The sequence below is a fragment of the Meleagris gallopavo genome, chromosome 21 (assembly GCF_000146605.3).
Source record: "Meleagris gallopavo isolate NT-WF06-2002-E0010 breed Aviagen turkey brand Nicholas breeding stock chromosome 21, Turkey_5.1, whole genome shotgun sequence".
NCBI classification, from domain to species: Eukaryota; Metazoa; Chordata; class Aves; order Galliformes; family Phasianidae; genus Meleagris; species Meleagris gallopavo.
The window spans coordinates 1,597,396-1,625,388 of NC_015031.2; the positions used below are offsets into that span (position 1 = coordinate 1,597,396).

The following is a 27,993-nucleotide window of genomic DNA, read 5'->3' on the forward strand; positions in this document are numbered from 1 at the left end:
ACCCAAAACCCAAAGCACTGAAGGGTGACTGGTCCCACCCAGTACATGGGGTGGGGTGGCAGCCAGGCTGCCATCTCCCAATTCTTGCCCCTTGCAGGTTTCGGGGCTAGGCTATCTTTCCCTTTCTTCACCCAGCAAGAATTTCCTTGCCCCCCCCCAACCCTTGACATGGGGATGGAGATAATGCTGCCCCCAGGCATGAGCTGTGCCAAGGCTCAGGGCCACGCTAACAGCAGGGCTGAGTGCTCTCTGCACTGTTTGCCAAGGGCTGGGGCTGCCGCTCCTCTGTACGAGAGGATTTCTGACTTCTCCTTCAGATTAAGTGGAAATGGGGCATCCAGAGATTATACAGTCCTGCTGGGGAGGGGAAAACCTAGCACAGCTGCAGCCAGCCTCCCTGCACTGGGACTAGAAGGTGTTCTGTGCAAGCTTCCTGGTGATACTGAAATGGGAGGAGCTGCTAATTGCAGAGAGATCTCCACAGATCAGAGAGCTGGGTACATCTGTGAGCGCCTGTTTTCAAGGGTGAAGCACAAGAAGAGCAACATTTCATCAAAACTCTGACAAACACCTTGAGAGCCCAATGAAAATTGCAACCATTTCCACTGGAAACAAGGCCAGACATCCTGCTAACCTTATGGTTTTGTTGCTGGCTTTTTACATTTTAACATTATATATATATATACAAAAATAAGTTTTGTTACTTACATACATTAACTCAATTATATATTTTGTATTAGGCCCAGAGGAATTTCTCTTCATTCAACACAGCCCAGGCAAGCCAACAGGTTGGACATCCATGGATTACACAGACCAGCTGGGGAGAGGAGAACCAGGCACAGCTGCAGTCAGTCTCCCTCTGCTGGGGCTGGGGAAACTGAGGCACGGCAGCAGCCCACTTCCCAGGGTGAAAGCCACACCAGCAGCTGCTGTTGGGGATGCCCCCAGTGCTCGGCGGAGTGACATCATGTGAGTCAGGCTGACAATGCAGCACCCAGCCCCAGACAGCCCCGAGGTGGGGAGCCTGCAGCTGACAGACATACAGGAGTGCTCACTCCAACCACACTCAGCAGGAAATTCTTGCTTTGCGTAGAGAATTTTCACTTCAGCACTCTTGTTTGCTCCCTGGGACGTCAGCAGGGGATAGAAAGCTGAGCTGTAAACTAGAAACCTCCCTTTTGCAAACAGGGCAGAAGAATATCTTTCCACAAAGCCCTGCAAACCACAGCTAGCTCAAAAGAACACCCTGTTTTGGCAGCATCCCAAACAAAGCCAGCAATCATTCTCTCCATAAAGCCTGCGTGTAGCAGAGGGTGGTAACTGATGCTCAGAGGGTTAAGCAAGGGGTGCAAGGACAAAAAGGACACTGGGTACAAGCCCCCAGCCCTCAATGACTCCAAAAACCCTTTCATTTTTGTATGGGCATGACAGAGGGAGGCTGCATAGAGAGGAGCATCACTGCAGGCAGCAGCAAGAGGGAAGCAGAAGGCCTGTCACCACCCGGTGGCACCAGCACTCCCTGCAGCACCACACCATGCCAACAGCACAGAGCTGCATCAGGCACAAAAGCCCAGCAGCTGGCCACAGGGCTAAGGCACAGCTCCAGAACTGCTGCTGCTGCTTCCAGGAGTGGGGAGGCAGGGGTGAAACAGCAAGCCAAGCTCCCAGACTCAGCACATGGCATCCTGCCCCTGCAGAGAGCTGCGGTCCTTCAGCAGAACTGAGCTTTCCCTCCCTTCTCCTGGCTGGATCAAGTGACACCAGCTCCACAGAGCAGGCTGGTCCCTCAGAGGGGGAACGCAGACGGGAGGAACCCTGAGCAGGATGAAGGCAAAGCAGCAGCTCTCCAGGGAAATGAAGTGTTTATTGCAACCAAGAGATACAGGCATCTGCTACAGGGGCAGGAAGCTTTGCTCAGAAGGAGCTGCAATGAGAAGGAGGGAGGCCCTCCTCTTTCCAAGTGCTCTTACGGAAGAGACACTCCTGTCACCCCAGACAGCACCAGGGCTGGGGTCCTGCCTTCACAAGGGGCCCTGTCACCTCCCCACCACTCTCCTAGCTGCAGACACCAACCCTACCTGGACATACAGTCACGCTTTCTACAAAAACAGCTTCCCTCCAGAAGAAAAAAAAAAGAGACTGTACAGAGTACACAGCACTCCCACATGACAGTGTTATTGCTTAGTGTGACAGATGGTCAGACACAGGAACTTAAGGCAACAGGAATAAGTGCACTGGGTGGGCCCCACCCACAGCCCAGCTGAGCCCATCGACACCACTCATTTTCTGAGGCAGTCTTCGGTGACGCCCTGGGCAGCCAGCTCTGCCAGCACATTGTCCAGGTAGTTGGGGTCAGGGTAGCCGTGGCCGCTCAGGTTTGTGTCCATCTCTGTTTTGTGGTGGATCTCATTCCACACCACCGTGTTGCTCTCACCAGTGGTGCTGGAGGTGCCCACTGTGAAAATCAAGCGCCTGTTCCAGGCCACTTTCAGAAGCTCCAGGACCTGGGTGGGGAAAGATGGGAAGGGAAAAAAAAAAGTCAGAACTGTCCTTCAGCAGCTAAAGCCATGAAAGCTGCTTGCCAGAAGCTTAACAACCTAAATCCCTGCTGTAGCAGGAAACCAAGGAAACAAGAGCCCTTCCAACCACTGGTGTATCTCCCTGCTGTTTATCTGGTGTCCCAGTAGGAAAACCCATCACACAACACCTTACCTTTCTGCCTTTCTCATTGTCTGGTAGGAAGCAATAGCGAGGAAAGCCTCTTGCTGTGTAAGGCATCCCTGGGTTGGGGTGCTCAGGGCCCTGCAACAGATAAGACATATTTGGCACTTTCATCCTCAGATGGCAGCAAAATTTGGGATAAGCAGGAGATTTGGCAGTCTTATTATCAAGGCAGCTCTTCATGTGAAAGCAGCAGAGCACTGCTAATTGTAGGAGGGATGTGACAGGTTCCTATGGGACATGATACATCATGGGTCCTCCAGGAGGCACCTCATGCTGGGATACAGGTAAAGCCAGCTCTTCAGATTATGTGAATTCTGGTGGCAGAAAATCCCATACCACAGCTTTTCCACATGGCCTGAGGAAGAATGGCATCTTTGGCAGGCTGCTCAGCAATGGGCTGCCTGCAGGCAGCATGTTGGTGCCCTGTACTTTTGTGGGAGGGAGGCTCTCACAGCTTCTGCCAGCAGGCTGCAGCTATTCCCAGGAGCAAGCCATGCTCACCTGAATGCCTCTGCTGATGTGGTACACGATCTGGATTGTCCCACAGTCCCTGTGGCCAGGGAGGGATTGAGGGAAAGTGGAGACTTCCATTTTGCCTTTGGGCTGAGTACCAGTTTTCTCTCCATAGATGGTCTTACAAGAGGGGCACTGCAAGCTGCCATCCTGCGGGGAGAGAAGCATGTGTCAAGAGCTCTGCAGTGCAACACCCAGACACAAAGCACACGGGACCCGGTGGGGATGGACTGACTCAGTACCTTGTTTCCATTGGAGTACATGGCCAGCACACAGAGCATGTGGAAGGAGTGCTGGCAGTTCGTCAGGCGACCGACCATCTCTGGCTTGATTGTTCTGCACTCACAAGCATCACTGTAACCTGAAGGAGAGGCCAGCTTCTCCATGCAGATGATACAGTCCTGGAGTACAAGACAGCAAGGAGAAGGCCACCATGTGGCACCTTACAGAGCAGCTAGACAGCTTTTGTGTACACCCCCACAACCCCTCACCTCATCTGCAGGAGTGCCCTTCACCTCCACCAGGTACTTCTTCACCACTGCTTCTGGGTCGGTTGGTGCTGCTGCACAAGGAGAGAGGAGAAAGACATCAGACATCCCGTGAGGTATACAGGCACTGCAGGGTGACAGCCAGTAACTGGCCAGCATGCCAAGGAGAAAGGTATGGGTTAGAAAGGAGAGAAAAGGCTGCTCCAGCCAATCCACAGAAGCCCTGCAAAAGTTCCCCCTGCCAGGAGCTGCTAGAGCTGGGACTGAGTGCTGCAGATGGGAGAATCCACAAGCACGAACCTCTGCGTGCTCACAGGTTTCCCATTAAGAGGATGGGAAATGCCACGTAGCAGTGGATGTCTGCACCCTGTGCAGCACACTCTGGGGAACCACCTGCTGCTGCTGTGCTCTGGGTGCCCCTATGTATCCCAAGTAATGTCAGACTGTCCCAGCTGAACTCTTTGTGCAGCTACACTCCAACTCAACTCGAGGACATAATAGACTCAGTGGGAAAGAATTCTGTCATAGGCTATTAAAGGAGAAAAGGCATTCCCACACCACTCAGCTGACAAGGAACCTTCTCATACCAGGACTAAGACACTGCCAAACCCTGCAGCTGGCCACTTCAGTAGAAACCTAGCCATATACTGAGCAGCAGACCTTATCTTGAGTACAGCAGGATTAGCCTTGCATCTTTAACACAAAACAGTGGCTTTTCTTTTGAGTTTTCACACACTCAAATATAGTAAAACACAACGCAAGTCAAAAGATACACAGAACAAAAAGAGTTTTATAACAGGTGCCCTATTTGCAGTACAAGACATTGACATTTCCCTGAGCATAAACCTCTTCTGCCAAGGGAGGAGTTTACTTACCAAAGCACGGCAAGCACATGCCCCATCCCCTCTGAAGTGTTACAGGATTAAGCACCAGACATCACACAAAACTCTGGTCTGCTTAGGGCTAACAGCATCAGCTGTCACTCAGCTCCCAGCCAACCCTTGCTGGGAACTGCACTGCCTGGCCAGGCCCGGATCCAGCCAGCGGGCATTGCACACCTGCACTGCACCCAGCTGGAGCTCCTTACCCATCATCAGGCCCATCACAGAGGCAGCCAGGCTCCTCCACCAGCCTGCAAAAGGAAACATTTGTACAAGTGATGTTAGGGCTGCAGCCGGCAGGAGGCAAAATGAGATCTGTCACTTGGCACAGGGGGCTCCTCACCCTTCCTGCTCTGCTCCAAGCCTGCTTCTGGGGAGATGAAGGATGAGATGCACCAGCGAGGGCTGCTCTCCTCTGTCCTGGGGCAGACAAATTCTAACAGGGGTTGGACAGCCACGAGCACCAGTGCTGTTACCCTGGGGCTTGCAAGAAAGCTGTACTCCAACACTCCCTCAATGAACTGTGGGTTCTGTTTTCCAGATAACCACTTCTCATGGTAGAGCCAAACACATAAAGCAGACAGGAAGGACTGCTCACATGCCAAAGCCAGCATGAAACTGGCAGAGATCTGTCAGTTGGCACAGACCTGGATCAGGCAGGAGACTGATTCCTCTGAATGCCACTGGCAGAGATGGGCAAGATGCAGACAGGAAGAATGCACCTCTTCATTGCAGAGCTAGATCCAGGGCAACGCAAGAGATGAGGCAATGAGCTAACGTGGGTGGAGAGTCATTTTGCTAAGGATGAACTGCGTGCTAGACCCTCCAAGATGAAGGCACAGTCATTAAGATAAGTTATTTTAAGATGGGGATTCCCAGCCATTCTGAAACACATGGTATCTGGCAGCGTGAGCAGCAGGAAGGTATGACTGAGCACAAAAAGCACAATAAGCCTGTTATGGGAGAGGATGCTCCTCTGAGCCAGGCAGGAGATGCGCGATGGCTCAGGCACAGTGGGGCTGAGAGATTACTGCCCTGGAGCCCCTGAGCCAGGAAGGTGCTAAGAGGACACACTAAACATTAAGTCAAACACAGGAACTTGGAAACAACAGTTTTCCACTTCAGGAGCATGCCAAAATTCCTTGGAAGAGCATTTCCAATGGCTGCCACAACAAGAGCAGGAAACAAACAGGAGCCTGAGCGAGCCTCCACCTTCCAGCATTCAGGATAAGAGCTCAGCAAAGCCAGGAGCTGCCTCAAGACCTCATCCTGACCTCATGGGGAGCACTGTTGTGTTGTCCTCTCTGCTGGGACCCTGCTCACGTGCAGTGGATCAAAACAGTGCGCCAGCCAGAAACAGTGGCACAGGGATGCTATCTGCCTGAACTGCCTCTGCTCATCCTCAGCTCAGCCCACCACCTCCTGTGGCCAAATCTGCCCCAGCAGGGTGCTGTGACGTCCCTGCCCCAGGCTCCAGCTGACAAACACAGCGTGGCACTGCTCACGTGTGGCAGCTGGACGTGGGCTCTGGTTGGTAACTGCAAGAGACTGTCACAGGGCAGCAGGAGGTTTCAGCTTCTGCTCTGCAAGTTTTGGAGAGGAGATGCACACAGAGCAGGCTGCTACCCACTGTAAGTCCATCCTCTTCCTTAAGTACTGATCACAGTGACTGTGATCCTGAGGGTCCCATGCTGCCCACCAGGCTGATCAAAAGTCCTCCTGTGTCTTGGCTGGTTTTCAGGTGTCTCTTCAAGGTGACCCACCTTCTCATTTCCTCTAGCTACAGGCTAGAGAGAGCAACGCCAAAAAGATGCATGGACAAGGTGGTACAGACAGCAAGGGAAGCAAGCAGAGCACGTGTCCAACCAGCAGCAGTGCCTGCCCAGCACCTGGCCCAACACTCAGCTCACCTGCATGACAGATTTAGCAGCTTTAGAGCTATTCACCTTGCCATGCCCCAGAGCAGAGCAGCAGCCTGCCCAACCAGCAGCTGTGGCACGAGCCACATTTCCGCACCGGAATCACTCACGTACTGCACCATTTGCTCTGTGGAAGCATTTGCTTCCAAGCTTTTGTTCTAGCCATCCCCTGGGATCAAAGCCTGCTTAGGCTCCATGGTTTTCAAGATTAATAGAGGACTGGTCAATTCTGCTATTGCATTTTCAATGCTTATTGAAATTTTACCACCAGCTGGCCTAACGCTGTGCTATTGATCTATCCAGGATGTGAAGGAATGTTTACCAGCCTTTCATTTACCAAAAGGAATAATGATTTTCCTTAATGCTTCCCCTTCCTCCCCATAGATAATAAGCCACCTGCTGAAGCGAAGGCTTTCCAAAGGCAACATTTCACAGATGTGTTTTGAATCCTCACTCAGCAACTAACTGCTTGCAGCACTGACACCTCCCTCCTGTCCCCAGCAGAGCCATGCAGTGAGCAGCACACAGGTTCAGACAGGTCGTTTCCAGCAAATGCCTTGCACAGTCACCCAACACCCATGGCTGGGAGCTGCAGGCTACTACTGGCAGCTCACTGCCTGCCCAGCAGTGGGTTTCCCCCAGACATGCAGCACAGTGTTGGCCTGTGCCAGAGACATCACTGCCAAAGAGCAATACCATTAACAAGTCTTGACTAATTAGTGCCTTTGTTGAGCATAACCCAGCTTCCCAGAAAGTTGGATGCAGTTCTGTCAACACCACCTTACCCAGACCGGTGTGCAGCTACAGGTTCAGTGTTAAGGCATTTTTCAAAGCACCCCACCAGGGCTGTGAGGCCAAAGCACAGAGCCCTCTAGGGCACTTTCTTGTAGCAGAGCTAGCTTTGAGATTTGGGACAGTGCCACAGCAAAGGGCAGGGTGTGCCAGCAGGCTAAATGCTGCCATGTTTCTGCTGCACCCAAGAGGAAGGACTGGAGCTTAGAGGAAGGAATAGCAGGGGCACACTGCACCCACACCATCTATCTTAGTACCAGTTGCTGGCACTCGCACTGATGTGCCTGCACCTGGATGCACAGCTCTTGCTGGAGCTCTTAAGGAGAGAAAAATCTGAAGAGGTGCGGAGATGCAGAAATTCAGGGCACAAAATGGACCTGTGTCTGCCTATTATAGCTTCAGGGTTTATAAGAAAGAGAACAGAACAGTCTGACAAAGTCAAGCTCATTACTGTCACTACAGGACAGCACTCCTTGACCATAGGAGTGTTGCACAGGCACAGCTTGCTCCTGGGGCACCAAGACCTTCCTCATGCAGCAGTCATATGCTCAATACTCTGCAGGTACAGCCTCCCTGCCCCCAGCAAAGGACGTCCTGCTTTCTAGCTTACTGCATCTTGTTTTGGAACAGAGAGGGGCACCCCCTTCCCCTGGATGAGCACTGGAAGCAGCAGAGCTGGCAAAGCATCTCCTCTGCAGCACATCCTGAGCAAAATGGTTGGATCGAATCCTGCTATGCCAGATGGAAGGAGCCGCACTGCGCTCACGTCACAGACACAGCTCCTTCTGCTCACATCCCCTCTCTGCCCCTCAGGCTGGAGGTTCCCTGGTCCCACCAGGTGGCATTGCTGAGCCACAGCAGGGAGCTGGCAGCCATAGTTCTCCAGAGCAGCACCGGGCACAGCTCCCACAGCTACCCTGTGCCATACCCACAGTGCGAGTCCCAAGGCAAGCAGGAGCCTGGCTGTGTGAAGGCAGCGCTCAGCAGCCCCTGCCCAACTGTTAGGGTGGGAAGAAACAACCCCAGCAGGCAACGTGTGTGTGCTGCTGGGTGCTGCATCTACTGCTGGGTGCTACATCAAACTGATGGAGAAAGACGCAGTGCTGGAGCAGCAGGGCGGCGGTGGGACACCTCACAGCACTGCAGCCACCCCTCTACTGAGAGGGAACGTGAGAAGACCAGGACTGCTGCCACACCTTGCTGCAGTGTACAAAACTCTGCAGCACTACTTATCATTAGCTCCTGCTGCACAGCACACGGGGTGCAGCACAGGGCAAGTGCTGAGGAATGCTGCACCAGTCCCTCCAGCTCTGCCTCTGCTCAGTTCTCCTCCTCCAGCTCTCATGTTCACATCTCCTGCTCTTCCCTACTTTTCCCCCTGCTTCCTCCTCCCCCTCCCACACATCCTACTCCACACGTAATGTCTCTCATTGCTACCATTTCCTTCTCCTCCCCGCAGTTCTATATGTAACACGGTTCTGCAAGGCATCTCCTTCCACATTAAATGTCTGTTCAGTGTCCCCCTTCGGAGGGGGTTTGCCCACATCTCCCTGCTGAGCTCCCTCACTGCGTGTGCTGGCTTTCAGAACCAAACACCAGCAAGCTCCAACACAGCCAGGTGCCTCCCCACCACTGCCATGAGGTTCTTCCTGCTCCTAAACGCAGACACTTCCATGCTGGGCACCCATGTCAGGCAGAGCTGTGAACCTGCAGCTCCTTCTGCTTATCTGCAGGCAGAAGCTGGCTGCCCACCCCAGGACACGATGACCCTTATGAGTCCCTTCCAAATTAGGATATTTTATGACACTCACTCCAGCAGTTCCATGGAAATCGCACACCATGAGAACCACACTCCACAGCAGATACCTAGAGCCTTCAAGACAGAGGGTGCAGGATGCCAGCAGCACTGTAGAGCTCATCTCAGCAGGGAGCGACCCAGCCCTACCGGCCGCCACGCAGCCACCAGAGAGGGTTCTACTACCTTCCATCTCAGACAGGAGTGGAGAAAAACCCATCCCAGTTTGGCCCTGAATGCCGTACGTGACTCAGAGACCTGCTTGGCTGCACGATCCTCCTCACCTTGTGACTCAGCCATGGGCACAGCTCACAAGGAGACCTTCCCTGAGACAGCACATGGATAAGTGCCAGAGCCCAAGGGTTCAGGGGAACCTGCAGAAATCAGTCATGCACAGAGAGCAACTGCACTGCTCCAGATCTAGTGACTGATGGAAACAAGCAGTGCTTCCACAGGACGGGGTTTGCCTTCTCACCTTGTTGTACAGCCTGTCAGAGACCACACACTGCTTCATCCTTGGCAGGATGAGCATCACGAGCCAAACCAGAAGAGCCAACAGGGTTCAGGGGAGAGACAAGAGGTAAAGAGGGAGGTAGAACAAGTGCAGAGAGATAAAGAGGAGGAGATGGAAGCAGATATCAGTTTGAGCAGGAACTACCTTTCTTGGACACTTTCCTCCCCTCCTTAACTGAGCTGTGTTTTTTAGTGGCTTTATGGGTGCTGGCAGCTTGCGGCACACAGGTGAGGTGCACGGGGAGTCCAGCGGCTGACATCAGAATAGCCGTCATGCCTACAGCAGGTACGAGATCCACATGCAGGAGGGAAACAACGGGGAGACACATTCATTAAAAAAAACCTTCAAACTTTTAAAGAAAATTAAGAAAAAAAATATAGAACAAAACCAAACCCAGGCCCTTGCTTCATCAAACATAAAACACCTGGCAGGCAGCAGGACTGCAGGCAGCACAAAGACAGGATCCAGAGGCCTTCAGAAGGAAGAAGCTGGGCAGCAAACCAAAGTAGGGAGATGTGGGCATTCTCCAGCTTCCCTAAAGCTTTGGCTTTAGGGCTCTCAGGCATTCTGAGTCTGCTTAATGCAAAGCCCTGGAGGCAGCGCTGACCCTGGGGGCCTGGCGTTGCCCGCACAGCCTGGGCTGAGCACAGACAGAGCTGCCCTGTTCAAACACTTTGAGCCTGAGACTGCTCACCCTCCCTGCCCCAGCCAGCACCAGGACTGCTGCATTCACTGCACACAGATTATTAAGGCAGCGACTCATTCACAAGGACAGCCATTCCCTGAAGTTAAGAGCAGCACGCACAGAGCCACGGGACTGATCATGCTGATGGAGTATGATGTTTGCCTGGGAAATTCAAGCCTGTTGAAGGCAGAACATTCCTAAGGTGACACACTGCTTTAAAACTCATATTCCATACACCTGCATGGCATTCTCAAGAAGAAAATTCCCCCTGCCGCGGTCAAAAACCATTCATGGCTGCAGACACAGCAGACAGCCCAAAGGCAGCGCTTCTGTGACAGCTGTCTGTGCTAAACCACATCCTAATGCAAAGGAAATGCTTGCCAGCATCCCCAGATCTGTGCATAGCTCATGGCCGAAGCTGAAGTTACCAAGGCTTCTGTTTTTCAAGCCCATATTCAGCTGAGTTGGGAAGACAGAAAAGCAAATGCATCACTCAGGACAAAAGAAGGTACCAGCCCACACAGCACTGAAGATGAGTTACAATGGAAACACCAACCAAGTGCAAGCATTAAGGCTACTTCCTGCCTGAAGTGCAATAGAAATCCCCTGCACAAAGCCCATGTAAATGCCCCGCAAGCAGAACCAGTCCCCATGCAGCCCCAGCCGTGTTTTGTACCAGCTTCACATAAGGTCCAAGCACAACACACATTCCACACTGTTAAGTCTTCCACGATGCAAGAGTTAGATGCTTTTACTAAACAGCACATAAGGACCAAAGACTTTTAGGCAGAAAGCATTTCACAAGATGGGATATGAGCCGCAGTCAGTCATTTGCACAGGACTGCCCAAGGAAGGGCCAGGCTGCCCCATGCACTATATATCCCCCAGCACACATGGAAACAGGCAATCCCAAGCCAGGAACCCTGTTAGGCACTGCCTTTGCGGAGCCAGCTTTACAGAACCACCCCCTCCCACACCCAGGAGCTGCAGGGACAGAGAGGATCTTTATAGCACAGGCACTGAGTCAGTGACCTCACCCCAGCACCAGCATCGGGCTGTTCTCAGCACAAGCATCAAGGGAACAGCATGAGCAGTGACTGAACATCACATCCACACATGTCACAGCTTCCTGCAAGTCACAGACTGTTGCATGCTCCCAGCCCCACGCTACACCAGCAGTCCTTCAGCCTCCAGGATGCCTTGAACAACAGCTTAAGCATTCCCCTAACAAAAGCTACTTGCTTTTGGAGGCAGTGAGCAAAGCTGAGTAGCTGAAGCCCAGCAGCTGCAGAGCTGCCACCTGCTTGCACCAGGCTCTGCGTTGGGTCTCTGAGGCTGTGAATCTCAAACTGCCTGACCCCACCAGAGTCACGAAATGCCATTTCCCAGCCTGGTGCAAAGGAGGGAAGTGGTTAGGCTGTCTCAAACGCTCATTTCTCAGCATTGTGATTACACTGATTGCAGAGGGTGACATTTGATGAGAAGTCCAAAGACCAGCAGGGATTGTCACCACCCACACACATCTGACTGATATGCAAATACAAAATTAATGCTCTGTTGAGGAGATCAATACCAGTTTGCTAACTAACATGCGCAGTCTGCTGCAAAAGAAAAAAGAGAACAAGATGAAAGCAGAGGCTGGGAAACTGACTTCAGACTCCGTGTCAGAAACCAAGTGAAGAACAAGACACAGAATCCCATCTAAGTTCAGTTACCCCCTAACATGGCCCTTCCAGTACCTTGAACAACTTAGCCAAAGTTGCCTACCAGCACTGTGAATCACTGTAAAGCAACCAAGTACTTATTCTAGGAACTCTCGTTTCACGAGTTGCAAAAGCAACTGCAGGTCCATGTGCACACAGAGCACAGGTTAAGCATGGGACCAGGAGAGCTACCCCCAGTTCAGCGTTCTCCCAACCCTAAATTGGCAAGAAAAGATTGTTTTCTATTTCTACCTTCTGCTGCCCTCACAGAGACGCACGGCGAATCCTCTCTTCTGACAGATGCAAACCAAGAGAGCATTCAGAATGGGGCTGCTCCTGTGCTATGTTGTTCTTTTGGCTTATCTCAAACAGCAGAACAATTCCTCCTTCAGAGTGCTGATACAAGGCTGGAAATCTCAGCATCCAACAATCCTCCCACAAGAGCAATCAGCAAGTGATCCCAGCCTCATGTGGAAACGTGTACCTGCCAAGTGTGTGTGTATGTGTATGTGCAAGCAGCACACATACCAGCACACATACCCCTCCCTCTTTTCTCTTGCTCAAAGTATCTCTGTGGCCACGAGCACTATGTTACAACTCCAAGGGGTAAAGTTATTTTTGTTGCAGCTCTGACGACATCCACCAGCTCTTCTCAGCCTCCTATGTAAATAAGGCACTTTTTAATATCTTATGCAGAATATTAGCATGGGGAAAACACCCTTACATAATGCACAGAGCACCAACCAGCTGCTTACTCACTGCCAACCCAGCAAACCCAGCCAGTCACAGCTCAAACACCAACACTGTGCTTTAATGGTTTGCTGAGACTGATATTTAGGCATTTCTCTGTGCTAACCAAATACCAAGAGCGGAAAGATAGATTAAATGACAGATTTTCCATATCTCAAAAATATTAAAGTAGCAGAAAATGAGGAAAAAACAGAACAGGGTCTCAAAGTCAGCTTCATGATTTCTGGAGCTGCGGAGCTGCAGTGTTATGAATTCCTCACTAAGATCCCAGGCATTCATCACACCACCAAAGCCCACCTTCTCACTATCAGCAGCAGGATCCCCCGTTATCTGCTGATTCAGAGCTTTGGATTTCTCCCCTCCCTGACCCCTCAGAGCATCCCAGGTCTGATCACAGCCATAGGCTACAGAGGACCCAAAGGAGATGCTTGCCCTTGGCTGCTTTTGCAGTGCCCACTCAGCCCAGCCTACACCACACTGCACCCTGCAGCCACTCAGACCTCCTGCTTGCTGCCTCCCAGGGATCTGGAGACCTTTCAAACTAACAGGGGACAATTTGCATATGTAGAACAAGGTCACAGATAACACTATTAACAGCCTGGATTCAGTCGGGCTTGTCAGTCCTTTGCTGTATTTACCCTTATGTGATTAAGTAACTAATTACAGTCAGGGCTAATAGCCAGGAGATGAAACTCAAAGCTCTCACAGTGAGCCCTGCTCACAGGTCATCCTCCCAGACAGAGTGGAGCTCTGCTCTACATCTCACTTCCACAAAGCCTGATCTATTAGCAGGGAGCTGGAGGGGCTACAAGCTGTCAGCACACCTGTATTTAACTTTATGCACTGCCCATTTGGCTCTGGAGATCTACAAGGCACAATCCTCACCACAGCATTAAAACTGGATGACCAGAAACATCAGTGCTAGGGGATCACCAGGGCAAAACCTGCACTCCTGTCACACTGCAGTCCTCACAGCTGCAGCCAACCAAGGCAGAACACCACCATCAAGTTCTAGCACTCAGATTTCAAGCGCTTGCTGAAAGCTAAAGAGCTGCCATTTTCAAGGCAACGCCATTTCGTGTTCCACAGGCAAATCTACTCTGAAAAGCAGCACTGAAAACTGGCACTTTCATCCTTCTCAAATGCACTCCTTGGGTATATTTAGGATCAGATTCACAGGTTTCAATGATAACAAGCCAGCCTGCATTGTGTTGCCACAGGAGACAGCAACCGATTTAACTTCTGTTTCTTCCTTTCCTTAAGGCAACGCATTACAACCCTTTTTAAGCAAAGGGATTGAGTTTTTGTAATAAAAATACACAAAATAATTCCACACAGCAGCCCGCACTACAGCCTTCCTCCTCTAAGGAAGGAACAAGGAGAAAAAAAAACAAACAAGCAGCAATTGCCAGCAGCACACAGCCTGGCCCAGGTGCTCCCTCCTAGCTGAAAAATTTGCACCTAAAATCTGAATACACCCACTGGTCCTGATAGCTCATAGCCTGTCTCTAAACTACAGTTCAGAAGCAGAGCTTCTTAGACAAGTCCGGAGCTCATCTCTCCTACCCCAAGACTGACTGCACACCAGCTGGCATCCTGCTTTTACATTAGGAGAGTGTTGATCCATGCTAACCAACATCAAACCCTCACCTCAGCTAGGACAGGACAAAGCCTTACAACAAGCTCTACTGAGAAAAAACAATTGCTAAGGTCCAACCTGTTCTCTCTCTTTCTGCTATTTGGATTTTTGGACTACAACTTTTTCACCACTAAGCACAAATCAGTTTCCCTAAAGGCTAAAAGGGAAAGTAAGTGCCAGAGGAAGCACTCACATAACCTTAAGAACAAAGTAGATAAAGCAAAATAAGATCATTACCTGCCAAGGCTTGGTTCAGTTTGCTGGGCTTGGACATCCTGACTGGAAGATTTAGAGCACTAAAGAGAACAAGAAAGAGAAAAATGTAACAGTGCAGATCAACAGTCAGGTAAGTGAGAGCCAAATGAGCTGCAGCAGCACACAGCCCTAGATATTTTAACAGGCTTTAATTACCCAGGTGAGACCCATCCACCTACCCACCCACCCATCCATCCATCCCATGGCCCAGCAGCCATACTTAGGGAGCCCACCCCTTTATAAAGCAGGGTTCTGATGGTTGTTGTCTTTGAGGGTACTGTAAAATGTACGAACAAGGGGAGAAAAACTGAAAGAGGCTTAAAAGAGTTTGGCACTGGCTTTACCTTAGAAGCTAAGGGACAGTGGACACCACGCATCCCTTTCAGATTCCTAGCTTGCTTTGGTAGTGTTTCTCAGTGTGGCAACAGAACCTTAAGCAGTTTAGGAAATGTGGGTAGTTGTTCAGCTGGCAGCAGGAGATGGAAAGGAAAGCAGCAGCATAGAAGTTGAGGGGATTGCTAGGAGCAAGCTGGACCCCAGCTTGAAGCCCACCATGCTGGCACAGAGAAGTCACCTGTGGGCTTTGCCTTAGATGGCACACAGGCACAACAGCCCACGGGCAGCAGCTGCAGTCACTACACAAGGCACTTAGATGACAACCTCCCCAAACCAGCCCAGTTACACCTGGCCACCACTTTAGGAAGGCCGTTATCAAGTTCCCAAAGCCACCTTCTGCCTCTGAGAACCTAGTTCTCTCCAGCTGGGATGCAAAACTTCCTGCTGTACTCAACATAGTATCACAGACAGCAGTTCCTCTCTGCAGCCCTGCTAAGATCCAGCAGTGACAGATGTTTACCTCCCATTCTTGCAGCAGTAACACATCTCTACCTTGCTGTTTTCCTGCCTGCTGTGTTTGGAGCAGGTTCCTGTATGCTCCGATGCCCTGAGGGAACCCTGGGTCTCAGTGTGGTGCTGGCAGCCTCCAGACCTTTAAAGGGTCCTCCACACTCCAGAAGTTCCCTTCCATTTCTGTGTTTTCCCCTTCGTTGCCCCTAATGTTGCAACGTTTTCAAATGATGCAACCAATTGTTCTCACTGCAGCCCAGTTCAAACCTCTCTGACCACAGTGGAAATCCTCCTTTCAACTTCAAAGGGCTCTTAGTCAGTTACTGTGACCCTCTTCACGACCTCTTTGTTCCCCAATTTTGCTCCTTCATCACAGTTCCTTCTTATTTTTCTCTCCCAATGCTCCCCCATCTTCTCCCACCAGAAAGCAGCCCATGACACTGCAGTGTCCATTCCTGATCTGTGACAGCAAGCAGCTTTGTGCCCAAAGTGCTGCAGCCACCTGGGTGCTTCCATCTCCCCTTCCCCATGGAAAGGAAGAACACAGCAGAGCTGAGGATTCAAGGAAAGGAAAGCCAGAGCTGATCTGGGAGGGAGATGACGAGAACTTTGGGAAGATGGCAAAAGGATTCTCTCTTTTCTTTCCTACGTTGCAAGGTCCTGTCAAATCACCCCGGATCCAGAGCTTCTGTGAAATGAGAAGAGCCCTCGAGATGCACAGTAAAGGCAAAGTGTGTTAGCTTCGACTGCAGGAAGGCTTTAAGCCAATTAAACCGATGACGTAGGAACTAAATTTTTATTTCACATGGACTACAAACACTCAGACTCAGCCTGAAGATGTGCTAACCTATGCCTGTGAACACAGGGGCAGGGCTGCCACGTGCAGAAACCTGCAGAAGTCCCAGACAAGAGGCTGATGAAACCAAGGGAAACTCACACCGCTGCCGCCTGGGCAGATCCGAAGCCGCAGTGCGTAGGAGGAAGTTGCCATGCTAAAAAAGGTGCAGAAACGCAACTCTGAGCTTACGTTGGGCCTGAGGTGGGGTTTTTTTTTTGGAGGAGGAAGGAGGTAACGAAGAAGGATATTGCTATGGCTGTGTAGCACATCTTGTGCCTTGCCTCCGACTGGGTGCGCCTGTTCCCACACCTCTGCTGCCCAGAGATTCCCAGCTGTTGCCTGCATCTCCGAGCCAAAGCTCAGGCTGTGCCTGCAGCAGCTGAAAGTTGGTGCCTGAAATCTCTAAGTGCTCCCTGGTCTGCACCTCCTGAGCGCATGGGAAGATCTGGGGCTGCAGCACAGGATGCTTCCCAGCATGGTTTCACCCAGGGATGGAAAATTGCTGGAGGCAGTGCTGCCTTCTGTTCTCCACACGCAGCCCTTGCCACAGCACACTCCATCTGTGGCTCTCAGTGTAGTTTGCAAGGAGGCTGGATTTGCTATATTTACAGCATGGGAGGAAACTAAGGCACCAAGAAGCAAAATAACCTGCCCACATTTATTTCATACATTAGAGCAGAGCCAAGAATATTAACATCTACTTATGCCTTGGCTTGCTTCAGCCAACACTCCTGTTTTCCAGAGACTTTGATCCTCTTGAGAGCACGGGGAAATGAAATCTGCAGTATGCAGTACCTGAGCTCTACCCTGAGCTCCATCCCTGCAGCAAGCAGGTAACATTCCTCTGCCACTGATACCACAAAGGCTGCAATGTGCCCATGCTACCACCAACCTGCACTGGGGTGAGCCCTGCCTGTGCACTGGGAGTAGCTGTCACTGCCACGCAGAGAGCTGGGCAGTTCTTCAGGATGAATTGCACCTTTCTCAGCCCTACAAGAGAGAGGATTTCTTCAGTGCTGCCATTTTTAGCTTCATTACCTACAAAATTGGGTGCGTGTAACTGGGTGTACATAACTGCACTGCCTTTCAGTCTCCAGTAACTTTTGAGCTGTCAGTTACAGCTCAGCTCCAGCAAAGCAGGAGCTGGACTCCCTGCAAGCTCTGTAAACGTCTGCCAGGGGTGTGTGCTGCAGGGTAAAAGGCTGTGCAGTGCACACAACACAACCTTTATTAGACACCAGAGAATCCCTGTGCCACCACTCCCTTCCCTGCAGCACACACTGCTCTGTCACAGGCTCCATTTGTTGGTGGATGTTTGTGCAAGCTGCAGTGATGGCCACAGGGAGGGAGCAGCTGAAGGAGGAATTGCGTGGTGCAGCTAAGACAATCAAAGACACACAAGCCCTTCCTGGGATAACGAGCGCAGCATAATTAGCACCTCATCCTTGCAACCACAAAAGCCTCACTAGAGATGCAGAGGAACTAATCCACAGAGCTAAGCTGAGGGGAAAGACAGGGAACACAGTGGATTCAATAACTGAGGAATGCTGTGGGCTTAGGAGTTAAATGAAACGCATTGTTAGTCCATGCTACTCAGGTTTCCCTTAATTGGCAGAAATGAGGGTATTTTCTGCTGGAACATGGGCTTCACGAGCCTGGGAACAGAACCCCAGCCAAGAGCAATTACCCCAACCCTGCACTATTTCCAACTCACCACATGGGAAGGAAGGGGAAAAGCCATCCTGGGCTGTCAGCTGGTGTTCAAAGAAGCCCTTTCACACTATTTACTGCAGTGGAAGACAGACTGCCCCATGTGCATTCATCTGTCTGGTCAGGGGAAAGGACAGAGCCCTTGGAAAGGTAATGTCAAAAGACTATGAACATCTCCAAGGAGAGAGGTTCAGAAAAGCGTGAAAGACTTAAGTCCTGCTTAAGATACAAACTTCAAAACTCTCTGCTAATTGCATGGAGCACAGCATGCTTTCTCCGCCCTTCTGATCTCTTATCTATGCCTTTACCTGGGCTGACATGGACAGGTAAAGCAACTCTGGCAAGTTTGCCTCTAATTACTCAGATGCTCACAGTGACGCTTGAGATGATTAAGCACAGAGCATATACTGCTCTACACAATGACCGAAGGAGCAGTCAAACAGTCCTTACACAACCCTCAGTTCAAAGTGACTGCAGCTGGAAGATGCTCAGTGCATGTATTATCATCAGCTCTTGGAAAGAAGACAGGCCATGGAAGACCAGCTTACAATACATCCCATATGCAGTGAAAGTATCTTGCTTGGTTCGGGTTTCATAGAGATCAACCCTGCAAGAAGACAGAGGAAAGTGCTCCACTTTGTGAAGGAGACATTGACTCTGCCTGCTCCAGCCCCAGGGATAACTGACTGTGGCCAGGCTAAGCAGCTTGTGAACAGAAGAGAAGAGGGCAGGACAGTGAGCCCACAGGATGCTGCTTTCCATTCATCCTGCAGCACCTGCAAGGCTTGAGGAGAACTGAAGCATATTTTGAACTAAAAAGGAATGCTTGTAAGTCTCCTTTGCATTCACTTGTTATTTCCCTCAAAATGCCACCTTACGTTTCCCCATGCCTGCAGTTATCTCAACCTGACCTCTTCCTCCAGTGGTTCAATGTGGCTTTCCTGGTTGACAGGGATAAAATTTCAAGTGGGGAAAAAAGCAAGGGAAAGCAGAAAGGAAACCTCCTTATCCATCAGACACCAGAAATCTGCCTTCTTTTAGGGAGAAGAGCTTAGCAAAGAGAGGCTCCTAAACAAGAGAGACCTGAGCACAGTAGGTCTCTGGCACACACACACAGCATTTGAAGGTGAGTCGGGGTCTGTACCTGACTCCATTCGAAATGGACAGTCCTGTGCTGGGGCCCACAGCACCTCCAGCCTGGGGCAAAGCCCAGCTGCTCTGCGCATTGAGTCGCGGTGTTGACCTCGCTCCAGACAAAGAGGGTTTGTTATAGGGCACAAAGCCGATGCTGGAAGAACTCACTGACGTCGTCCTTCCAGAAACCTGAGGTGCAGCAGAGGAATTGGGGAAGTTTGTCATGGAGTGCCGGAACCGCGTGGTGATGGGGCCAGTCCCACCGTTCAGCCAGCACTGCTGGCACGAGCAACCCGTCCCCGTGTGAAGCAGAGTCAGGGCGGCCGTCACGGGGTACGGATTGTCCACCCGCCTCCGAACACTGCGGCAGAACCTCGTGGTCTTGTTGGTCTGCACTTGAGCCACCAGGTCGACCTCATAGTTGTAGCCTAAGGGGCCGAGGTCCACCCGCTGGTGGTTGGAGGCGTGGGCTTGCTCCAGGAACACGCAGACGTTCATCTCATAGGGGAACCAGCCACGTTCGTCGTTCTGCCACTCCCAGACGATGCCCTGCTCGGCTGCTGAGTCCCTGGGAAAGAGGTGCCTGCGGACTGCCCGCATCGTCCCTGGTAGGAAAGAGGGGGAAAAAAAAGCACTTTGAGATCAGAGAAGTGGACCGGCTTCAGTGATGCGTTTCTACACTGATCTGCGGTGCTTAATGAAGAGCACTAATAGATTTTCTCATTCCAATAAAGGTGGTTTTGCTCACAGAGCTCAGAGAAACAGAACACCTTGGAGATCCCTGTCCCCCGGCCAAATCTGATTGAGGGCTGGCAACAGGTTCAAAAGGAAGAAGGGTGGGAAGGGAAGGAAGGAGAGAGGATGCGGAGACCAACACACCCAGGTGCGAAGGAGCAGCAATCACAGATGCCTCACTGACTTAAAAAAAAAAAATAAATAAAATTCAGGCTGAGGCACAGATCTGGTAAAAACCTCCCACATCCTCAACAACAGAGTAACTATAGAGATGCAGCACCTACAGACAGTGCTGCTGGGGCTGAAGGCCCACTTCCCTCTGCTGCACAAAGGCCTGGGCAACTCTCCTCCCATGAGAGGAGTCCCATGAGGGCAGGACAGGGGCTTCACAGAGGGAAGGACAGGCCCAGCTTCTCTCAGTTCCTGACTGCCGCAAGATGAGCACAGAAAACCAGCAAAGTCATTTAGAAGCTGCAGAGAACAGCTGCTCACATAAAGGAAGAGCACTGAAAGCAGACATGCTGTTGTCGTAGGGCTCCTCAACAGCAACAGCAGGAGCTCAACCCCCCAGAAGCCAGGCTCTCCAAGGGGATCTTGCTCAGTTGCTTTTTTAAAGCAAAAAACCTCCTGAGAAGGAAGTGAGCCACCTAACAGGACAGAAGCTCAAACCTCTGCAAAAATAGGCTCCTGCAGCTGGGCCAAACTGCTCGCAGTGGGAAAAAACCTCAGCAGCCCACTGCACTAAGAGAAGCTGGGAATACCCTGGGGCAAGTCTGGGAACGCAGGCAGGTGGTGAGGAACAGGAATGCAAAGAGCTGTTAACATAAAGGAGTTCAGAGAACAGCACCAAGAGGGAAAAAAAAAAAACAAACCAACAAAGCCTTTAAAGCAGTTGCCAGGACTCTGACCCTGAACTCCAAGAAAGAGGTGAAAGAGCACGTCAACAAACAAGTATCTGCACTTCAGCCCTGCTGAGAACCGCCCCAGGATGTTCTCGTGGCTCTGTGGGACTCCACACCACCTGCATCAGAGGGCAACCTGTGCTGCAGCTCTGCCAACAGCACGGAAGTCATTACTCTGCTCCTGCTGCACTCTCAGGCTTCTCTGTAAGCAGCATTGGTGGTTTCTGCCCGAGTGCTTTGGTGGCCAGACCATGAGACCCTGTCAAATTCCATACCTGCCCTGTAGGATGGCTCAGCCAAAAAACCCAGAGACTCCTGTGGGATAAGGCTTTGCTCTGGCAAAAGCCAGGGCGGAAGGTGTCAACAGAACCAAGCTGACCTTCCCCAGCCAGGAATCAGTGTCTGACATGGGAAAGCAGAGAACACAGCCAAGAGTATACTCAAGCAACGAGTGCTTCCATTCAGCAATCAACTCCTGCCAGGTTTTAGAAAGACTGAGTGCACAAATCTATGTTCTCAACAGACACTGGGGAATATCTGAGCAGAGGGAAGAAGGATGAGATCAGATTGGGACCAACATGGTGAGAGAAGCCCTGCATTTAGAGATGGATGCTGGGAACCTGCTCCCAGCAGAGAAGAGACCAGCACAGGTAAAAGAAGGTGCTGGAAAGCCAAGCAGGACACACAGGTAAGAAATCAGCAAGGCAGTCCCTGCTCCAATGGCAGGTCTGAAGCTAAAAGCAGCACAGGGAAGACTTCGGGTGTTTGCAAGTGATGTGCAATTTTAAGATCCCCAAACTGCAGTGGTGAGAGGAGATTTTAAGAGTCAGTAACAGGAGGCACGTGCCCCTGGAAAAGGTCCCCTTCCCCCAGGCTGGCAGGGAAGCTGGCATGGAAGCTGGCATTTGTCTTCTGAGTGGGCAAACAGCTGTGGCAGGAGGACAACTCCTGCTGCTGCCTCACATTCACTTCCAGCTAATCTGCCCAAAGCAGCAGCTGAAGCCTGCGGCTAATCCTGCCCACAAGGTCCCCCTGCACAGCTGTCACTCCCTGTTGGTAGAGATGCTAGTCCCATTAACACTGGCTTCCTGTTATTCTCCCTGGCTTCCTTTGAAGAGCTATTTGTCTGTCTAATAGCTAATGAGCAGAATACAACAGCCTATTTTTTGCCCTGTTTAAAGATTTTTCATGGGGATGTTTCCTGCAGAGATTCTTTTCTCCAGCAGATGACAAAGGTCAGCTGGCTGCTTCCTTAGAAAGGCTCGTGTTTAAGGCAGAGCCCTGCAGAAAGTCTTCCTTAGAAGTGGGCCACAAAAAGGGGATATGAGAGCATTCTCAACAGTCACACAAACAGTGCATAGGAACAGTTACCCACGTAAGGAGGCTCACAGACCTGGCTGCTCTGATCAGCATCCCTCCGAATCAGTGGGAAACTCTGCAGGAGAGCTCCAAAGTAGAATGAGCCTTTTTGTTGTTAAAATACCACCACAAACCTCATCCACAGAAAGAGGACATCACGTCATCCAGCATCATTTCCAAAACTGTACTGTGCCGTTTCCCCTGAGATGACTAAACCCAAAGCATCCTGCAACAGACAATATAGCTAGATGCTTTGAGGTCTTTCACAAAAGACTAAAGAGATACAAGACACCTGCACACGTGAAGATGGATGTCCCAGTTGCACTGAGACACATCATTCAGCCTCTCACAGGTAATCAACCTCTACAGGCTGAGATCTCAACCTCACCCAGCTGGGATGTGTCCTGGCAACGGATGGCATTCTGGTGAGGGAGGGCCTGCTGCCCAGGTGCTGGATGGAGCACCAGCTGCACAGCTCCTGCACAAGTGCAGTGTGAAGAAAACAAGAAACAGCTGCTGATGCTAGCTCTGGTGGTCTGTGCTGTGTTGCTTGAAGCCACAGCCCTCAACAGAGGTTCCAGGCCATGCTGAGCCAATCCTGCCAGCGCTCAAGACACTTCTAGGGAAAACTCATCTCAAGGTTACTGGTAAGCACTGTGAAGTCAGAATAAAAACACGGATGCAGCTGCAATGAGCATTCACCACTCCAACCACTTCCCTTTCCTGTAGGAATTGTCTTGTTGCAGTTGATTCAAGACAGTGCTCATTTCTTGCTTCAGCTGGCAGGAGCCCAGCACAGTGCCCAACTTTGCAGCCTGGTGCGAGGCTCAGGCAGTGTGCTAAACGTGACTGCGTCCTGTGGCAAGGGGAAAGGTGTTGGCAAAGGGGAAAACTGATGCACGGAGAATTTTCCATTCATTTAGGGGTGTGTAATGTAGAATCTCCCTGGATTTTCTGGAGATAAGAGCACACATTCCATCCCTGCTTTCTGAGCTACAGCTGCTCAACACATCTGGAGCAAAAGAGGGCAGGAACCATATCAGCACATGCTGAGCCGGTAGCCCCAGTGACCTCAGAAAATGAGAATGAAAATTAAACCTCAGCCCTGTAATTAGGAGCAGCCCACCCTTCCTCCCTGGGAGGGAGCAAGCAGGCCTAGGACAGCAGCAGTGGGGGACTATTCTGCGGCTGCATTACATTGTTCTGCCAGAGGCAGGAGGCTTTCACAGAGCAGCTTGCACAGGATGGCATGCCAAAGTAGAGCAGCTGGCACACCAGTTGCAGAGAGAACAAGGGATGCAGCCAGGAAGGTTTCAATTGCAAAAAGGCCTTTCTGTGAAGCGGTCTTGAATGGATGCGGGCTGGGGGCAGGCAGAAAGTTTCCAGCTCTGAGGAGTCTAGCTCACAAGCTCTGAGCTCCGGAGGTCTCACGATGAGGCTTCTCTCACCCCTGTCTGCCTGGCACAGCCCTGCAGATTCATCAGCCAACATTGCTTGGGTGGCACATAGCATCAGGAAAGAAGACTCAGCACACGGCAAGTGACAGCAGTGTCAGAAGAGCTTTGCAGGGCTTTCTCTTTAAGCACACAAGCAGGCTTACAAAAATGCTGGCATGAGAAGGAAGCTCCCTTACCTGTATCCTGCCGGAACTGTGTCAGGCTTGGGATGTCGATGACGTAGGGGGCCAAGCTAGCATCCGCATGTCCCAAAGAGATGCTGCTGCTGACAAGCCCTGATCCTGAACGCCGTCCCTTCTGCTGAGAGGCCTGAAAACCTTGCTCAATGAACCTGCACACATCTCCTCGGTATGGCCTCCACCGGCCAAACTCATCCTGCCATTCCCACACCGCCACTGCTGTGGAGCTGCTGTACCCTGGGATGGAGCCAGGGGCTCCGGGGGGCCCGGCTGAGCTGCTTCCTGCTCCCTGAGCTGCTGCCATGGTCTTCCCTGAGGTCTGGGCACACGTAGATCACAGGCAGCAGCTGCACCAGCTGGCTTTACACCATCTTCTGGGGAACCTGGAGGGAGAGACACAGAGCACAGCAGAGCTGAGAATGACGTTCCAGAATCAACACACCTCAAAGACGTACCACACAAGCTCAGCCTTTCACAGAAGATGCTCACTGTGCATTTAGGAGACTAAAGAAAAGGGAACACACTCTGGTCGAGGGCAAATTAGGTACCACCACCTACAACATACCAATGCGACGTCTTTTGCAAATGTGGTGAAAGAGCTTCCTGAGAAGACTCTGCTTCTAACTCCAGACACAATTAGAGTCCGCAAAAGTAGCCCAAGGCTGCTGCTGGTCTGTGTTAAACTTATCCATCAGCACTGAGCCAAGCTCAGACCTGAGAAGTATGCCAAGCACCGCACCTGTGCACACTGACGTTATGCAAGCAGTTCCTGAAACTCTGTGCTGCTCTAAATGCAGGGCTACGATGCCAGCTCCATTCTGGCCTCAGATTGTGGGGATTCAAGAATATTCAGAGCAGAAGCTGTGGAGCAAGACAAACGGCACGAGAAAGGAGAGATGTGTGATCGCTGCATGATAAATGATCCTGATGGGAGGAAGAGCACATGGCAAGGAACATGACTCTGACTGGATCAGTGCCTACACGCACACTTAGGAGTGAACCAGAGGTGACTTTGTGGAATGTTTTGTTGACATGTAAAGGAAGGCAGGAAAGTTACAAAAGAGAAAGTGGGAATATATATAAAGGATGCTAGAACCTGCAATAAACGATTTGGATTGTTCACACATCTGAGTCCGTGCCTTCAGACACTGCATCTGATCACTCCATTTTCATCCAAGATCAATCCCTTGACTCCTCCTGTGTAAGGTAAGGGAGTTTCCAGCATTATACACGTACACAAAGCCAGAAAAGAATCCTTTATGCATGAAAGCCAGCAAAGCACAGAAATAAATTTGTTAAGCTTGATCTGAGAGAAGAATTGGGAGGAACAAGTATGGAAGTAGCAGGAGGGAGGGAGCAGCCTGTGCCAAGGACAGGATCACAGCATGCCTACCTGCAGCTTCTGGGGCTGGAAAACAAAGAATATATCTTAGAACAAGCGACAGTTTGCATCACTAACAACTCTAGCCAGATGCAGAAAGCCATCATGTAATGATTTGGGGAAAAAAAAGAGAATGGGATAGGAGCCTTAAGACATCCGGATACGGACATAAAGGGCAGCAGCTAAATCCTAACACTCACAGAGCAAAGACAGAATGCAGACAAAGGATCACCAATGATGTTAGCCCCCCAAGGGATATAAAACAGCAAACCCAAAGCCATCCAAAAACATAGACAGCAGTGGTGACAGACAAGTTATTAGGGAACACAGGCAGAATGAAGATGCTGTTAAGACACAGCTGTACGTGTATGTATGGTTTCACAGCCAGTGCCCCACATGCTGTCACAAGGCAGCCACAACCCACCCAGCTGGCCAGGCACCAGGACCTCCAAGGTGAGGAGGTGGAAGAGGGGGACTGACAGTTGACAGCTCACTTAGAAATGATGACCACTCACTTAAGAAAGAGGTGCTGGTTGTGCTAACAGCACTCTCAAATGTTAGGAGCAGGGATACTGCTCACACATGGTCACCAAGCTGTGTCCAAGAGGCGGAGTACTGATAGCTCACATTCCTGTGCTGCTGTGCCATTGCAAGGAATTCTGTCCAGGCCATCTGGACATGTCTATCTTGTGTCTGAATGCCAGGCAGAGCATTTGGAAATCTCCGTGGCGGTGCTGGTGAGCAGCTGGCTACAAGAATGCAAGTGTGAATGAACAAGATTCATTTGAGTTTAAAAATAAAGTCACCTTCTCCCTCCTAAGGTCTCACGTTGTTGATTGCTCACTTCACTCTAGTCAATAAGGAGCTATGAGCTTCCTTCCTGCCAAGCAGAAAAGTTCAGGGCTCCCAAGAGGCAGCAAAGCTGTGGGTGGCTTCCACTGGAGGATGCCATCTGCATGGAGAATGACAATGCTGCCGAATGGGGGAAGAGCCCACGCTCCACAGAGTATTCCATCCATCCTGCTCGCATGGCTTGCTAGCTCAAAAAAGAAACAGAATTTAAAAAAAAAAAAAATCTAGCAAAGAACAGACTCACCCACATGTCTGCATTTATGAGATGAAAGCAACACTTTCCCAGGAATGCAGAAATGACAAATTGCTCTGGGTCACCAACAGCACACTCCGCTCACAGCAAAAAGCAATCAGTCACAGCAATGCACATAGGTTGGTTATTTTGCTGCTCCAAACAGCAAAACTGTAGGTGTCAAACTTGACACCTGCCTCCACCAGATCATTTTAAGGCAGGTTTCACACCACACATCCACACCCTCCCTGGACTGAGTCAGAGCATGGCTCGGGGAAGGTCTGTCCATCCCATGGTGCAGCTGCATACCTGCAGCAGGTGCTCTGAGCCTCAAAATAGAGAACTGCACCACTTCCCCCCAAAAGTTGTTGCTGACAAATACTCATGCAGCCACAAGCAGAGAAAGAAGAACAAAGAAATGTTTTTTGGAGGGAGTCAGCAGTTTGCTTTTTCCTTCTCTTTTTGAAGCACAGCAGCAGATGAAGAAAAGCAGCGCATTGAGCACTGCATCTTTAGCCACCATCAGTATTTGATGCTGTAAACTGGCAGGTGACAAAAGCCTGCTGTCACACCAGGGTGGCAGTGATACTTTGACTCTGGACGTGCCAGCAAAAGCACGCAGACCTGCTGCATACGGGCACAGCTCTGACATTTGCTTCCCCACTTGAAAGGGGAAATATTCCCTGTGCTGGGACTGGTGGTGCACAGAAGCAGAGAGGACTTTGGGTGTCCTGCTCCTATAGCCCCACAGCTCTGGATGTGCCACACACCCACCTGCCTGGCAGCACATCACCTTCAGCTTTTAAAACTACCCTGCCTACCCAAAAGTCACATGAAGAGCTAAGAGTGATGCTTCTTTAGCAAAACACTCCCAGCTCCACTTAGCAAACCCACAGCCACCCTGCCCCAAATGATAACAGGACTCTGACTTCTCAAAGCACGAACTTTAACTATTCCAGCCACACAACTTCTGCGTGGGAGACCGAATTAAGGTTTGTTTACTTTGACCTTTAGCACCAGCACAAGTGCTGCAGCATTTGCCAGCCTTCAACTGGGAACCTCAGTGATGGCTGGGCGCATTTCAGTGGTGTTTCCCACCACCCAATTCACTCCCTGCTCTTCGAGCCCCATCCAGGTCCGTTTTTTAGCAATAGGGTACATTAATTTAAGAATCAATATATCAGTTTAGCAAAACGAATTCGTAAGTGATAGTTCTAAAGCTCTCCATTTCAGCTTCAGGGGATAAGCAGTCATGATTTCCCTCAGTACTTTTGCACTGGGGACAGAACAGAAGGCATTTGTCTTACTTCTCAAGGATTTTGCCTCACTAGAAGTTCTGCATTCACAAGAGCACCTTTATCAACTGCCGCAAAGCACGCAGGGGCAATTCTCCTCGGGTTCCACACGCATACCTCATTATGGCCTCACAAGCAACGGGAATCTTCCAAAACGGGGAACTCGGCCGGAGGCGGGTGAAAGCATCCAGCGACGGAGCCGACGGCGAACAGAGGCGCTCACACCCGCGGAGCGGCCCGGCACGGCGCAGAGCCCGATCCAAAAGCACAGAAACGAGAGCGGCAGCCCGAGCCCCAAATAAACCCCTCGGAACTGCACCGCCGCACCAACCTCCGCCGCGTCTCCACAGCCGACAGACTCCGCACAGCCGGAGACCACTCCGCCCGCAGGCCCCGGGGAGCCCAAGGGATAACA

General features: G+C 51.0%; 1 protein-coding gene across 9 annotated transcripts; it reads right to left on the reverse strand.

Moving 5' to 3' along the window:
• Window positions 1-1,845: 1,845 nt before the first annotated feature.
• On the reverse strand, window positions 1,846-27,993 carry DTX2 (deltex E3 ubiquitin ligase 2). 9 transcript variants are annotated; one of them, XM_010721777.3, is made up of 13 exons: window positions 27,696-27,986; window positions 26,006-26,235; window positions 24,915-25,015; window positions 23,816-24,201; window positions 19,197-19,791; window positions 14,641-14,699; window positions 9,771-9,902; window positions 4,813-4,857; window positions 3,729-3,799; window positions 3,480-3,638; window positions 3,226-3,387; window positions 2,713-2,802; window positions 2,280-2,504 (listed from the first exon to the last, which is right to left on the reverse strand). In XM_010721777.3, exons 4-13 carry the CDS (start codon window positions 24,120-24,122, stop codon window positions 2,280-2,282), a joined length of 1,845 nt encoding a protein of 614 aa, XP_010720079.1. In that variant the 5' UTR covers window positions 24,123-24,201; window positions 24,915-25,015; window positions 26,006-26,235; window positions 27,696-27,986. The 9 variants fall into 9 exon arrangements, with proteins under 9 accessions (XP_010720076.1, XP_010720083.1, XP_010720082.1 ...); XM_010721778.3 differs by lacking the exon at window positions 26,006-26,235; XM_010721774.3 differs by lacking the exons at window positions 24,915-25,015; window positions 26,006-26,235 and having other exon boundaries at window positions 1,846-2,504; window positions 27,696-27,985.